The sequence below is a fragment of the Diabrotica undecimpunctata genome, chromosome 2, assembly GCF_040954645.1.
Source record: "Diabrotica undecimpunctata isolate CICGRU chromosome 2, icDiaUnde3, whole genome shotgun sequence".
Classification (NCBI taxonomy): domain Eukaryota; kingdom Metazoa; phylum Arthropoda; class Insecta; order Coleoptera; family Chrysomelidae; genus Diabrotica; species Diabrotica undecimpunctata.
In genome coordinates this window covers 156,731,584-156,748,810 of record NC_092804.1, presented here as the reverse complement: position 1 = coordinate 156,748,810, position 17,227 = coordinate 156,731,584, and the positions used below count along the sequence as shown (strand labels likewise).

The 17,227-nt window shown below is 34.1% G+C and overlaps 2 protein-coding genes across 4 annotated transcripts in view; one reads left to right on the top strand and one right to left on the bottom strand.

The window, feature by feature from the left end:
* The window catches only part of Cep290 (Centrosomal protein 290kDa), a 154,335-nt gene that overhangs the window by 67,220 nt on the left and 69,888 nt on the right, over positions 1-17,227 (bottom strand). The gene's annotated exons all lie outside the window — the stretch shown is intronic.
* LOC140435118 (probable cytochrome P450 6a14) overlaps positions 1-17,227 on the top strand; it is a 55,397-nt gene that overhangs the window by 27,849 nt on the left and 10,321 nt on the right. For both annotated transcript variants that reach the window (XM_072523833.1, XM_072523834.1), the window contains exons 6-7: positions 2,480-2,714; positions 5,740-5,991. In XM_072523833.1, the coding sequence (XP_072379934.1) occupies positions 2,480-2,714; positions 5,740-5,991 (487 nt within the window). The remainder of the gene's footprint in view (positions 1-2,479; positions 2,715-5,739; positions 5,992-17,227) is intronic.

Here is a 17,227-nt window from a genome sequence, read left to right as displayed (position 1 = left end):
GGCTAATTTAATTATAGTAATTATAAAGAGATGATAAAATTATGGTATTATAATATTTATCCTTTATAAAACATAGATAAAATATCATTTATAAGACAAGTTTTAATTATCTTTTATTACACGTAGGTACAGGTTAATTAACTTATACTCCAGAGTTCGATATTTCAGATGTTTAAAAAGATACAGAAAAGTGGTAATGGAGGTACACAAAATTTGTACGTATATATACCTACTGAACTAAACACAAAATCAAAATAAATAATGACAAAGTCAACTTTATTTATATCGAATGAGCTAGCTGGCCATCGAATATGAGTGTAGTGAGGGCACACAATATTGCACAACATTTAAAATGACATTTTTGTAATATTCACACATAAAATTATCTTGGTATTGTTTATAATAATGATAACATTGTATATTTTAATAATGATAACATGATTTAACAAAGAAAAATATGTTATTTTGGAAGATGCTAAATTGATTTCCTCCGAAACAGTTCTTATTGCAAATTGCATAGCAGGCTGAGGCTAGTTTCTTACTTAACAAATCAATATGAAAAAACCATTTAAGGTTTCATGACTAATAATTAATAAAAATAAAGATTTAGACTTACGTCGTTGACCTAGAAGTAGTAAGAAGCTGCTCAACATACTTTTTGGACTCTCTGTGTTCGCCTCTTTGTACGCGTTTCTTTTGGTTGGTTAAAAGGGTAGCCGATGTTGATTTAGACAAATAAAGACTAGGTACTGCCTCAGGTTTGAGTTTTAGTCCCTTTTTAGAAACGTAATTTAAAAGTTCCTGTTGTAGATTTCTTTAATAATCTTCAGTTTTAAAATGTGTATAACAAATTCTTGCAGTATTACAATTAAAATTATCCTATCTACAACAAGATATAATCCACAATTTTCTGGTCACACTATCTTTAGGAAATGTATGAAACCTAAAGATTTTATCTTCATTGTCACTATTGCAACAAGCAATTGCACAGCCTACTTTGAAAAAGGTACAAAACCAGATATACAATGGCAAATAAAAACTTTCAGTTTTACAAAGAAATACTATACTGTATAAATAAATAGTAACTAAACACCATTTGTATAAAGACACATATATAAGCATATATCTAAATTATTTTTCTATTATAAAATAGTATTTTAAATTTTCTATTATAAAATAGTATCAGTCAGTATTGAGATACTTTAAAATATATTTATTATCTCATAATTTGCAATTTGCAATAGTCACCATTGATAACCGATATAATTGTTGAACTTTTGTTTGTATACAAGCTTTCTGTCTTGCCGGTGTAAAGTCGTCTGAAGTCGATATTTATTGTGTTTTGCGTTTGAACTAATTTGTGTCTTATTTTCATATTATTATATTGTTTGATAAGTAAATTTTGCATATAATAATCGGTAGGTTATAGTAATGTGTATATTTTTTATTTTACTAAATTTCATTATAACTCATCTAAAATACCATATTGAATTCTAAAACAGATTTTTCTCTATTGTACTCTATTTTGTTTTTATTTCAGTAAAACTACTTGGAAGCGAGTGACAGTGAATCAGAATAAGCAAATCTACTACTATTTACCTATTCACAGTATTTCCTCTGCAGAAAATTTTTAAATTTCAAGGGATTTGCATACAAAAAGAGTACTTATATTATTAGTATATGTATGAAAACAAAAATAAATATTTCGCCTGAATCTCTAGGAGAAGTAAAGGTTTTACGCTACTGAAAATATATTTTTTATTCAATTATAACCAAAACAAAACATTAAAAAAAAATTAGATCACTTTTTAACCATAATTTCAAAATTAATGTGTACGTTAAGCTGTAATAGTGGTTCAGGCGATCTTAACTACGTCACACTCCTGGGCCAGCTGTCAAATGTCATGCGCAATATCATACCTTGTGTATTCATTGTACCATGGTACGTACTTACTTATTCAGAATGTCAGGAATATAAAACAGTTTAAAATTAAGAATTATATTAAAGAAATTTATTACAGACATGCCTCTTACAGTAATCCATAATTTAATTAACATTAAGAAATAAAATAAGTGTGTGGATATTAGACTCATACGAGTAATAATTATTGAAACTGTTTTTTTTTATTTGTTGCTGTTATTTTTCAGTAAGCAGATCGTATGGATGACGCATTTTTCTTGATTTTGTAATTTAAATATTTTTTTATTATATATGAAACAACTATGTAATCTTTTTGTGTTCTGTTCTCTTATTATTAATATAAGTAAAAGATTGTTTTGATTGTGAAAAGATAGTGTATGTTCAGAACATTTCTACATTACAATGAATTCATTTAATTACGTCGCAAGCATTCTGCTTCAAGTGGTATTGTATTTATTTGCAAGAAATTATGATTACATAAACTATTTTGTAAAATAATTTATTCGCAAATAAATAAATTACCTCTCATATAATTTAGTTGTACAACATCTGTTTTAGCCACCTCCTGGAACAGCTCTTACCATAGAAGAGGCAGCAGCCCAAGCATTTATTTTCTTTCTCGCTGGTTTTGAAACTACTTCAACTACCATAAGCTTTGCTTTATATGAAATGGCTGTGAATAAATCGATTCAAAACAGAGCAAGGAAAGAAGTGGATGAGCTTATGGAGAAATACCAGGAATTGTCGTATGAATCTATAATGGAAATGAATTATTTGGATACAATTATATTTGGTATACACATTTAATTTTAGATAAAATAAGTATATTTAACTTTAATTGACTGTTTTTTTTTTCGAATTTTATTGCATCCGTTACTTTCTGTTATCATGGTACTTCCCTGATATGTCTTCTATTTAACGTAAATTTATTATTTTTTGCGAGATAAACTTAAATTATTAAAACAAGTACTTTAAAGTATTTCATTAGTCCAGATTAGTTCAGATGGTATCTGTCGAAAAGCAGACCATAATGGACAATTTTTTTTAAAAGAAGCGTCCTTCAAAGTTCTATAAGTGGACAAATTTTGAAAGTTTTTGAAAAAAAAATGTTTTTTTACTTTAAAAAATTCCCTGTGCTCTTCTGGTTTACCGATTTTAATTTTTCAAATTGCTTTTGAAATACTAAGCCTTTATTATACACTTAAATGCAAAAAACGCAACGGAGAAAATTTTGGTCAAATTCAAAGTATTTTTAGCCGTATTTTGATGATTTTTTAGCACACTGTGTAAAAACTTATAAATTTTAATTTAGTATAGTGAGTTTTTTTTTTTTCACCCAACACCTTAGGGTAGAAGGGTTATTGATTATATATATATATATATATATATATATATATATATATATATATATATATATATATATAGTGAGTTTTTTAATAAAATTTGGTATTTGACTTACTGTACGGGGTTAATCGAAAGGTGGTTTTTTATCCTAACTTTGAAACATCGTGTGGAATAATTCCGTTAGCGGATTTTCGTAAAACGTTGTTTTTCGGTTGCAACCATGTCTTGTTAGTATTATATTTTTTGTTTCATGTGTAAATATGGATTGATTTATTTTTAGAAGCGAAATGACTTTGCCACCCATAATTTACGACTTTTCCTATTTATCTTTTGTATTAATTTGTGATACAACGGTGGGGGCTTTGGTGACTGATATCGAAGGAATGGCATATCGATATCCCAGAAGCATAATTAAATAAATGTTTAAAAGTTTTTAAATAATGCTTAAAAGCAACGACAACGACCATCTTGGTTTTAATGAACAATGATAACAATAACAAAACATAAAAAAACAACTTAAATTTAACTTAACCTAAGTATGCAAATAACAAAGAAAAACTACTAAAAAATAACTTAATACTTTGTATTGCCACCCCTAGCATCTATAATTGCCTGTACACGTCGGCTCATGCTGTCTATGAGGTTGCGAATATCATCTTGCTGGATGTTTTGCCATTCCTCTTCTAGCGCCAAGCGAAATTCGTTAATTGAGGCTGGTGGGACTTCGCGACTTCTAATATTTCTACCAAACATGTCCCAAACGTGTTCTATTGGTTTCAGATCTGGCAAACACGGTGGCCAGTTCATTTTATTAATATCAACTTCCTCTAAATATTGCATAACACACATTGCAGAGTGGGGTCGCGCATTGTCTTGCATTAATAGAAAATCATCGCCGATATATTCAGAAAAGGGTACTAAGTGATTGGCTAAAATTTTCTCAATATACCGGTCAACGAACCCTCAATAAATACCAATTCAGTGTGCGCCTCTCGGGATATTCCTGCCCATACCGTCACCGAACCCCCTCCATGGCTAACTCGGGGACTGAAAGCGCACTCCGCAACCAGTTCGACGCCATAATCGTTCTCTCCCATCTGGTGAGTGAAGACAGTATCTCCACTCATCCGTAAAAAGAACATTACTACATGGTCCTAAATTCCAATGTAAATGTTCCCTGTAAAATTGTAGTCTAGCCACTCTGTGCCGTGGAAGTAATTTGGGTCCAGTTGCTGGTCTGCAACTTTGCAAATCAAATTCATGTAATCTTCGACGAACTGTAAATACACTTACATTATTGCTTCGAACCTCTTGAAGCTGATTTCTTGTTTGCACCGCTGTTAAATGATGATCCCGCAAAGCGTTCACTCGTATAAAAGGATCATCTAAAGCGGTAGTTTTGCGCTTCCTGCCACTTCCAGCTTTACATTTATTTGGTACAGTTCGTATAAAACGTTCCACTACCCCTTGGATGGTAAAACGAGGAGTGTGTAGTACTCTAGCCACCTATTCTTTATTTCGCCCATCTTCAACCAGAGCACCGGCTTTCGCGCAATCTTCGACACTAAGAACCATGATCAATCATAAGTAAACAAAATGTAAGTGTCAATGTGACATAATGATAACAGTCATCAAAGCCACCTCGTCGTATTAAAAAATAACTCCAAAACAATCATAATTAAAAAAGTCCTAAATTGTGGGTGACAAATTCATTTGGCTCTAAAAAATGAACCAAGGCATATTTTGACATAAAACAAAAAACACAATACTTAGGAGACACGGTTGCAACCTAAAAATAAGGTTTTATGAAAATTTTCAAACGGAATTATTCCACAGGAAGTTTCAAAGTTAGGATAATAAAACCACGTTTGAATTAACCCCATACAATAAGTCAAATATAAAATTTTATCAAAAAACTGACTATACCAAATTAAAATTTATAAATTTATACACAGCATGCATATAAAAAAATCAAAATAGGGCTAAAAATAAAAAAACTGAAATACCTACTTTGAATTTGACCAAAATTTTCTCCGTTGCCTTTTTATTTCATCTGAGTGTATATATTTTGCAGAATAATTTTGCAAATTTGCAGTTTTTTGTGGACGCTGCATTTCAAAATTATTATGCAAAACTATTAAACCGATCCTATCAATAGTATGTAAAATTTAAAAACAAAATTTGACCCATCTATAATTTTATTTGTAGGAGCAATATCTTTTGAGTTATAAACGAAAAAACTGAAAATTTTCGATTTTTTTTAGATTTTGTTAAATACAAAATTAAGGAAAAGATTTGCGATTGGCATATAGTGATTATTATTTAAAGTTACATCCTAAAGTAATTCCAGCAAAAAAATAGACTCCTATGGAAAGTGTCCAATTCAAAACAGATCTCACCTGGACTAGATTGAGTTCTTAGTATTTCACATTTTATTTAAGGTTGATTTCTAATAATGTTTAACTAATTTGCAGAAACAATGCGGAAATATCCCCCAGCACCTGTATTTCTTAGAAAATGCACAAAAGCATATCCAGTACCAAACAGTAATATAGTCATAGAGAAAGGTTTATCTGTACTTATACCGTGTTACGGTCTACACAAAGATCCAGAGTATTTTCCTGAACCGGAACTGTTTGACCCAGACCGCTTTTCAGAAGAAAATAAGTCGAAGATATGGGAAGGTACATACATACCTTTCGGTGACGGCCCTAGAAATTGTATTGGTGAGTTCATTTTTTTAACTATATTTTCTCTTGGAATTTAACTTTGTTTTATTTTAACTGTACAACCTTTCGGCAACCGATAAGATTTTTAAGCGCCTATTGATACAGTGGTTGAACTCAAGGTAAAGCACAAACTATCGTCAAAGAAAAATAAACGAAAATGAATAGTTATAATTTTAAGAAAACATAATGCATTAATTAAAAGACAAGAGGTAAATTATTTGCTTATCTCCAACATACTCAATGAACAGATGAATAAAGCCGAAAATAATCAAGAGGCCTAATACACTACTAAGGAAATTATAGAGCATGCTTGTAATCAGCTTAAAAGTGTAATTCTGAACGCACAAGAGCATTTAATACCTACAAATATCAAAAAACAACGTAAGGAATGGAATAAGATTAAATTAGACTTAACGGAATAACGACAAACATTTAAAAATATGCATATAGAAAAGTATAAACAAAATATACAGGGTGAGTCATGAGGAACTTTACATACTTCTACCATATGTAGAGTCCCTCAGGGAGCATATCATGTGGCCACTAAAAAATGTCAACTCCTCTTCTTTATTAATTAACAGGGTGATTTGTGTAATTGACCATTTATTTCATTTTACTGTAGTGTTTATACGGCTCATTTGATTTTTTTAATTTTTGTATGATACAGTACACTACTATCAAGCATTCGACTGGTATTAGCTAAACTAAAAAATTCCAGGACTGGCTTTGGAAAAATTAATTTGGGGATTCGTATTAAATATTACACCCTGTATATATTTTTTTTAAAATGCAATAAGTGATTTTTAAACTACATAAATAGCCAATGAAAACGACATATGCGACAATGTTGTCGCACTTTTATTAAATTTTTAGTGAACGATCAAATCTTACCAAAAATAGAACAACCATAATGAAGTATCAAATTATAAGGTAATTAATTTAAACAAATGTTATAAATTTCAAACATTTTATTTGAAATGAGTCACTGCACAACAAAAAACAGTAACTACTAACAATAACGAAAAACAATTTAAAAAAAAAACTAAAAATATGTACATAGTTATGATAAACCCAGAAATTAGAACTGGAAAAGATACAATAATGGTAACAAAATAAAAATAATTCAAAATAGATTTTCGAAATGGAACCCTGCAGCCTGTACACATTTTTGTTGCCGAATTGTTAATTGACGTATTGAATTACGGATACTCTGTGGATCGTTTCTAATAGTATTACAACAATGTATAATTCTATCAATTAATTGTTGTCGGTTATTAATATTCACTGCGTAAACTAGTTGCTTCAATCGTCCCCAAATATGGTAATCAACGGGATTGAAATCAGGGGATCTTGAAGGCCACGAAATAGAACCTGCACGTCCTATCCACCTGTTGCCATAAACATTATTGAGATGTTGTCTCACTGCCAGTAAAAAGTGTGGGGGTGCCCCATCATGCTGAAAATACATCCCTCGGATAGCAACGTTCGCGTTGGCAAGCAAATTCGTCAAAATATTTTGTAGAAAGTTCAAATAGACCTGCCCTGTTAAAGGACCATCAAAAAAGTGAGGACCTACTAATTGGTTATTTATGACACCAATCCACACGTTAACCGAAAACCTTAACTGAGAACGACGTTCTCGAATAGCATGGGGATTTTCTTCTGCCCACACATGTGAATTTCGTGAATTATTTATCCCGTCTCTGGTAAATTGGGCTTCATCTGTAAATAGTGTCCTGTATAGCGTTGGTCGATTATTGTTAATCCATCTACAAAATTCCAACCTATCGATCTCATCTCCAGCATGTAGTCGCTGAACCATTTGAATGTGATATGGGTATAGATTATTTTTTTGTAAGACTCTACTTACTTTTGATTGAGTAACATTGAGTTCTCGACTTACTTACTTGTCTAGTGCCTATTGTAAGGTTCATAGTAACGGCGTCCATAATGTCATCTTCCTGCGCTTCATCTACATGTCACTCTGTTGTTCCACTAGGAAAGTGCCATTTTCTCGCAAATAATTAAAAACTGACCCAAATGTTGGATGACTGGGAGTTCGACGATTAGGAAATCTCCTGCGATATTCTCTACTAGCAGCCCTACCATTCCCATTACAGAATCCATAAACAAATATTATGTCTGCATATTCTGTGGTCGAAAACTGATGTGGCATTTTGAACGAAAGTAACAAAAGCTCTACCAAAACTAACACAATGTACTTAACGTAGATATGACAGAAGAAATATGTATTCTTGTACACATAAATAACAATTGATAATGACAATAATGACAATGGGTATAAAATATCAAGAAACGTCAAACGGTCAACGCCAACCACACACACACACACACATGAGTTCATCCCAACCCCTATGGAACATGAGTGTACCACTGCTAGACAGTGGGACCCCCATGTCCGAAGATCAGACCGGTCTCGTTCCAAAAGAGCAAGTCATTTTGGCTCGGTACCTATCTGACCCCCAGGTTTTTCCACCACCCCTCCTCTACGTCTGACATACGCAGAGGAGGCTTGAACTGTTACGTCGGGCGATTTGGGAAAAGAAACACCCTCCGTTTTCCATGACTTGTGGTTAGGCCACCTATCTGTAGGGGTAGCTTAGTGTAGCTTTTCTCCCTATTTACTTTACTGAGTTTACTATGGCTTTACTTTGGGCTCTGTGACCCTAAAAAATGTGTGTCCGATCAGGGGGTCGACAGCAAACTGTCGGCCCCCTGTTCGGTTGTTGTGTGCTCGGTCACACAGTCGTCAATTTGGCAAAACAAGTTTTGGTCTCCTTGCCGACTGGGCGATCGATAGGCCTGGCCATCGAGCCCGTGCTTGTCGCACACGACCTCGATGCTCAGTTTTCGCGAGTTGCCTGTGGCAACTTAGTCCTGAAGGGCTATTCCTGAAGGGTCTTTTTCCTTAGGGGCGTGCCTGAGGGGCCTCAGCCTTGTGGCTTTACTTATTAGGATTTTGTCCTGTTTATTGATTTTACTTTATTGGCCTATACAGATTTTTGTTTGGGGGATTGGGATGGGATTTAGGGTTTTTTTTTTTTTGGTGAGCTAAGCTCTTTTTTGTTTTTTGATTTTTTTTTGTCTTTTTGTGTTTTTATGGGCCAAATCTGCTAAGCCATAGATTAGGGCTTCTCATGTGAATATCTTTCTTTACGTTCAATTAGGGTTTCCCCTGTATCCAGCCAGCTGTTGTTTTGGCCGTCTATGTACTGTCCTTATATTAGGATCGTAGTTTGTCAACTCTCTTAGCGAACGGTTCGGATGGTTTCTGAGGTTTTCAAAAAGCTCATATGCATGTTCGACCATCATGTTCAGGACGCTCTTTTGCTGCGAATCCCTATATACGTACCTTAGTGGCACATATTTAGGAATTTTAAGAGCCTCTCTGATCATGTAGTTCTGTACAGTTTGGATTTTCTTTCTGTTTGTTTCACATGCATGCCCCCACGCTGCTGAGGCGTATGTGAGGGTTGGCAGAATGATGGCATTTGCCATTCTTATTTTCGTTTTGAACCTCAGATTACTTTTCCTCCCTATAAGCGAGGAGAGTTGACTTTTAAGGATTTTTGCCTTTTGAACTGTTCTGTTTATGTGTTTAGTAAAGGTGAGACGTTTATCTAGCGTTACTCCGAGATATTTGGCGTCGTCTTGCCATTCGACCGGAGTATCGAAGATAGATAGTTCCCTGTTGGGGATTCCGTGCCGTCTTTTGTACATGACTGCCTGAGTTTTGTCCGGGTTGACGGCAATTTTCCACGTAACACACCAAGATTGCAAATGGTCTAGTGCCGTTTGCAAGTATCTAGTGGCCAGATCAGGATTTATGCTGCTAGCAGCTATAGCAGTGTCATCGGCGTAAAGGCTGAGCATAGTATGTTGATCACCACCAGGGGTATCTGAAGTGTATATGGTGTACAGGTAAGGCGACAGCACGGCTCCCTGTGGCACTCCAGCCTCCATGATTCCGACTTCGGATAGGGTGGGCCCTATTCGAACTCTGAATCTTCTGTTGGCTAGGTACGAGGAGAGGAGACATGTCATCGCTTCACTGTACCCCATTTCGTTCATTTTATACAGCAATCCGTCGTGCCATACTCTGTCAAAGGCTTTACTGACATCTAAGAAGGCGGTTGCTTCAACGCCAACCTTCATTTTAAACTTTTTTAGATTTATTTTTATTTAGTACAGTTGATGCAATGTATTATTATTTGACATAAAATTTTAATCATTTACAATCAACAAAAACTAACACATACAAGAGGTTTGCTTTTTTAATCAATTTAATTTATTATTTATCGAAAATAATGCCCCAATACGATCTATGAGTAAAAATTTAAAATTGAAAAACAATTGATTCTATCGTAGAGATAATACAAAGTGACAGTAAAGATATTAATTTTCTACGTATTAGATTATGTTGTAGGAACTCATTTTAATTAAAATGTTTGAAATTTATAACATTTGTTTAAATTAATACCTTATAATTTGATACTTCATTATGGTTGTTCTATTTTTGGCAAGATTTGATCGTTCACTAAAAATTTAATAAAAGTGCGACAACATTGTCGCATATGTCGTTTTCATTGGCTATTTATGTAGTTTGAAAATCACTTATTGCATTTTAAAAAAAATTTATACAGGGTGTAATATTTAATACGAATCCCTAAATTAATTTTTCCAAAGCCAGTCCTGGAATTTTTTAGTTTAGCTAATACCAGTCGAATGCTTGATAGTAGTGTACTGTATCATGCAAAAATTAAAAAAATCAAATGAGCCGTATAAACACTACAGTAAAATGAAATAAATGGTCAATTACACAAATCACCCTGTTAATTAATAAAGAAGAGGAGTTGACATTTTTTAGTGGCCACATGATATGCTCCCTGAGGGACTTTACATATGGTAGAAGTATGTAAAGTTCCTCATGACTCACCCTGTATATAAAAAGTATAAACTAAAATTATTATATATAAATATACTTTTATATAAAAGTATAAACATATCAGAACAGAACAAAAATTAAATATGCCAAGGAATCATACAGAAAGGAGTAAGTAAATAGAGGAAATATACCAAAAATATAATTTCTGTAACATCCACAAAAAAGTTAAATTCCAACACATACAAACTAATAATTCTCATAAACGCTCGGTTCAAAACCTCCCGCAAGACCACCTAAAAGATGGAGGGATAGTTGGCAGTCTAACTCCCATGAAATTAACCAGAGGCAGCTTCAGAATTGGACAGATCGAAAGATCTCCAAGAAAAAGATAAAGACAAACTCATAATAATAATAAGACAGTCACACAAGAAATAGAAGAACTGTGGACAAACTATATTTCTGATGTTTTTGACGACAGAGGTCCCCCTTTTCACAATCAACATCAGATAAAAATGGGGTTAAGTATAATGACATCAGAAATAGAGAAAGTTCTGAAGGGGATAATAAATGGTAAAGCAGCTAGGCCAGACGCCATTTATCCAGAATTCCTAAAACTCATAAACTTACTAATATTAGCCAAATTATTTACCACCTTTTCCAAAATTGGACACATACCTGAGCTACAGCCTACTTTTGTCTTTATTACTAAAAGACCAGGTACAAAGAGATGCTTGCAGGTGATGAGTTTTGACTTGTCAGCCTGATGAGTTTATCAAAATCAGGCTGGATCCAACCATTAGGGATTTTTATATTTAGTAGGGAAAATGTACGTTCCCTTAAAGTGACATCTTATAATATATATATATTGTACCCTCTTGATGATCGATTGAAGGTTACACAAAGAACGGTACTAGGCTCGGGCTTCAGTCTGGTAGAGGTATCTTGGTCGGGGTTCTTGTTACAGCTCAAATATCACGGATCAATTAAGGAAGTACTTACGACACAAAGACAAGAAGTTAGAAGAGAAGATAAGAGATAAGAGAAGAAAAGTTATTTGGGCACCACCCTATTTTTAGAGGAACAGGGAAACCTTAAGGCATAGAGAATACGATAATGAGAAAGATAAGATACAGTTAAGATACGCGAGAATAAAATAAACCGTGAGAGAAAAGGTATCTTGATCGTGCGGTACACACTCAATATTTCGACACAGATACACTAATTATACGATAAAACAAATAACATAAATCAGTAAAAATGCCTGAAAGAGATACACCATGCACAATAATATATATTCATATCATAACAATAAAAATAAAAAGCAAAAGGTTCGTCAACAAAATTATATTGAGGTATATAAAAAAAATACACTATAACAATCTTTACGGCACAGTTAGATGACACGAGATAAGTGATTGATTAATTTATAATCGAATAAAAACAAAAAATATCTTTTTTGGGAAAATAATTCTGCATAACGTAGTATTCTCAAGAATAGAAGAAAGCAAGGGACATTATAATAGTCAATATTCGTCAAACAAATTATTATTATGCCTTGAGAACACTTAAACGTTTACCAAAAATTTTTTTATTGAATGTGATCACCTCAAATCTATATATGAAATTTAACATAAATATACCCTACATTAATATAAAAGAAATGGTCCGTAATTTATACATATATTATATCGTAGGTTCAAACTCATAATAGTTCGTTCCGTTTAACCATAAACAGCAAGGTCACTAAACTAAACGTTGTAAATCAAATTCTTACGGTTTAGGTATCAAAGTTGAGCTTTAGTCAATAAAATTTACTACTCACAATTAATATGCCACAGGTGGATACAGATAGTGGCGTTAGGCCTTCAATAAAGTCACTTGACACTTGGTCCTCGGCAACAGGTAGCTACAGCAACGAATTACGGTTTGATTTCGGCAGACGAGAAGATAAACAGCCAAACAGGAATAGCACAGGTAATAATCGGTAGTAGAGATGAATGATGAATAATGCACAATGAATGGTGAATATTAAATAATGGCCAATGGCTAATGGCTAATCGTTAATGGCTAATGGTTAATCGGCAAACAGAAGTGACCTCGTTCCTTCGAAGTGGAACACGTCTGTTGGACAAAAGAGAAAATATTTAATATAGGACTCACTGTGTAAAGATAAATAAGGGTGAATTGAAAATCCACTTACCGCCGATTGTCGAAGATAAGACCGCTTGCCACAGGAACCAACTTGGAAATGAATATCGGATTGTGAATCTAGAAGGGCTTAGACAAGCGAAGGTTGAAAATAGGGAAGGGATATTGGCTGAAGGATGCCACGCGAAATTGACATTAAATAACCGGGATATTGGGGTTCATTTTCGTAGCGTTTACCAATAGAAAGTAAAGTTTCTACGAAAAACAACTCTTCTGATTTTCTGAGAAGGTAGCTCGGAGATTTCACAATAGGTCCTTTTTCCTTTGTTATTAGGAAAGATTTTTATGTAGCAAAACAAGATAAAAAGAAGAAGAAACATTTGGCGAAGTTATTTCTTTGTTAAAAAAAGGCGTAACAAAACGAAGGTATGCAGGCATGGGCGGCGTGAAAATAGTTTATTAAAGGGAATAATTTAAAGAAATTATGAACATGCTTCACAGCCCTTTCCACGATGTAAACTGGGTGTACTGAGTTTGCATCGGAACTGTGAAACAAGGAAGCATGGGAGAACTATCGTAAAGACAAGTTGAGAAAAACAAGGAAAGTTTACGTTACTACGATAACACATACGTACAATATGACCAAGTAACATTATAACATAACATAAACGATACACTACATAGTATCTATCTAACACAATAGACAAAACATAAAAGTAATTCTACAAGTTTTACAAAAGTTATAAAGGTATATGCTTAATAATTATAATTTTTACAAAAGGTATGAAAGTACAAGCTTAATGAATTTATTTAACCTATATAATATTTTTATACAACTATGTTAATATATACACTTATGTGTCAAAAGGTATAAGAGGGTATCCGCTCGATATTGTTACAGCAAAATAGGACACGTAAGGCAAACAAGGCAATATGGAGATCGTTAAACAATGAGCGAGAGAGTGAGTTCGTCGCGAGATTGTTAACGTGAGGCACCTTGGTTTAAATAACACTGTATCAATAGATAGTCCGAGTATTTTGCTTAGATATCATCACTAGAAAGATAGACTTAACCTAGTTTCAGTGGTGTAAGAAGATAGCTAAAAATCCATATAACGGTACTTATTGAAATATAAGCGGTAATAATAGACGATTAATATGCCAACGTTTTTCGTAACCCGGCATAAAGGTAATAAGACTAATGTTAAGTTTTGGTTAGGTAGGTAGGGAGTTTGTAACTAACAAGGAGAATTGTAATGAGGATTTGCGTACTTAGTATCTCTTAATGATTATCAAAAGTCTATGCAGTATTAACAAGAGATTGAGATTTAATAGAGTTAAAAATTATATTTCAGTAATGTGGTTGCAAAAACCCGAGGTTTAGGAGCAGGGGGTACATATGGTACATAATTTTTCAGGTGCACATAGGGTATTTATTCTGGTATTGATGGGACTAACCTCTTAGGCACCAAAATTAACACTAAGAGAGTCATTTAATTGGCCTCATTCCGGTTGAAGAACGACTGAATTCTTACCACAGATGGTCAATAGAAACTAGGATCCAGATACTATTTTCGGCGAGTCAACTGGCGAACGTCCGCTAACATCAGTCCTAGCCTTCCTCAGTGCCTAGTATCTCTGGCAGATGCTGATCTCTATGACGAAAAGGGGTAGAGAAGATGTTATTTCTATGTTGGGTCTCACATCAAAAGTTAAACCAAGTAGGAAAGAGAGTACTACACGATTTGGGAATTCTAAACACGACAGAGATGTCACAGCCGGACAGTGTGTTTAGGGATTTAGGGGAAGTCTTGTTAGAAACACTGTATCAGTAAAGATAAGGTATAAGGCAATTGTACTTTTTAGAAGGTAAAGGCAAGAAAATCTTAGGTTTTCTTAAATAAGGTAGTCCTTAATTATTCCATTTGGAGTCAAGGTAGTTTTATTCAAGATACGATATGTTTCCAATTTTCTTTGGAAGGTAAGGTGTGTTTCTAACAGATAAGGTACCCTTCAATTTTCATTTGAAGGTAAGGTAAATCTTTTCCAATTTTTGTTGGAAGATAAGGTATATTTTCAACAGATAAGGTACCCTTCAATTTTCATTTGAAGGTAAGGTAAATCTTTTCCAATTTTTGTTGGAAGATAAGGTATATTTTCAACAGGTAAGATATCCTTCCATTTTTATTTGAAGATAAGGTAAAAATTTTTAAATAAAGGTAACACACGATAAGATTTCTTCGCTTGTAAGGACTACAGCACAGCCTATATAACGATTATTTTATCAACGCAATGAGGTAAGGTGTGTTATAAGATAGGACGAAAAATTTAAGGTAAATCGCATGACGTCGAAAGTAAAAATAAAGACATAGATAGGTAGAAATCAAAGCAATTAAGACTAACCATGAATTATAGGGGTCTCAACAAACATCAATTTACATGGACAGGTAAGATACATCGGTAGAAAGACATGAGAGGTGTTTTCACGAATCTTGTTACAACAATGTATGTATGAGTGTCAGATAAGAAATAGTAGGAAATAGTAAAATAACCGTTTTTACTACAGACGTATTATAACATATATAGATATGGGAGGTAAAAGTTCCTAGTCAATAAAGTTAGATGTGGGCGTTAGACGACAGTTACAAAAGGTATAATATATATATTTCTAGCATGGTAAATAGTTATTCTTGCTCATTTTCTGAGACTTCGGAATCAAAAGAGTCACTATAACACGGCTTTAAATCTTTTATATGCCAGCGTCCAGCATTAGTACCATCTTCGTTTTTTATTTGATACACCAGACGAGAGAATTTTTTAGATATTGTACCCTTGACATACTTGGGAGCAAGCTTAGACATGAAACGTTTTGGAGCACTACTAAGAACAATATTTTTGCGCCACACGGTATCACCAACAGAAAATTGAACATCTCGTTTGCGGAGATTATAGTATTTGGCATTTCTTTCATAGGCTTTAGATAGGTGGGTTTGGACTTCCTTGAAGACAGTTGACAGTCCAGTTATTTCAGAGGCATATTCGTCTCTGTTACCGGGAGAGAATTCGATATTTTGGAGCTGGTCATAGGGACGATTATAATAATCTCCTAATAAGGGAACGTTGCGGGCAAAATTCAGAAAAGCTGGGGAGTGTTGAGTAACTTCATGGCGGGCGGTATTAATAGCTTGTTGAATTTTAAAAATTTCTCTATCCCATTCGGAATGTTCGGTAATATAGCTGCGAATAGCGGTACAAATGGTACGATTACTTCTTTCTACGAAGTTGCATTGGGGGGAATAAACGGCAGTGAACCAGATTTTTTGAACTCTGTATTCATGACAAAGATTCTTAAGAATTTTGCTATTAAAATTAGAGGCATTGTCGCATATGATGTGTTGGGGAACACCGAAAGTTAAGAAAACATTATTTTCTAGGAAGTTAGCGACATTCTGAGCGGTAGCTTTGCGTAGGGGTTGTATTAACGTATATTTAGAGAACCAGTCAGTCACGACGAGTAACCAAGAGAAACCTTTTTTACTGCGCGTGAGGGGACCGATAAAATCAATAGCAATTATTTGCCACGGGAACTCGGCTTTCTTCTGATTTCCCATTAAACCCATTTGAGGAACATTTGGAGCTTTCTGTGCTCCACAGACTTGGCAAGAACGAACGTATTTGAGGACGTCTCTCCTCATCTTCGGCCAGTAAAATCTCTCTTTGACCCGGGATAAAGTTTTAAAATAGCCTAAATGGCTACAAGTAGGAGGTTCATGACAGGATTTGAGAACGTCGTGTTTCTGGGGAGAAGGTACTAAAATTTTCCATTCTATTTCGTTAGATTTAAAAGGTAGACAGGTAGGTACATACTTATAAACATATTCATTTTCTACTTTCCATTGGGGGAAGTTATCTGGATTAGCGATAATTTTTGACCGTAAGTTATCATACCAGGGCTCGATTCTATTTAGATCAACATCGAGAGAAGCTAATTCGGGACTTACAGGAGTTTCGTCCAGAGGGACTTGTTCGTGCATTCTACTGAGTGCATCCGGTACTTTATGGCAGGATCCCTTTCGGTGAACAAGAGTAAAGTTATGTTGTTTGAGGCGCATGGCCCAACGACAAAGACGACCAGAGGGATTTTTGAGGGTAGTCAACCAGAGAAGGGAATAGTGGTCA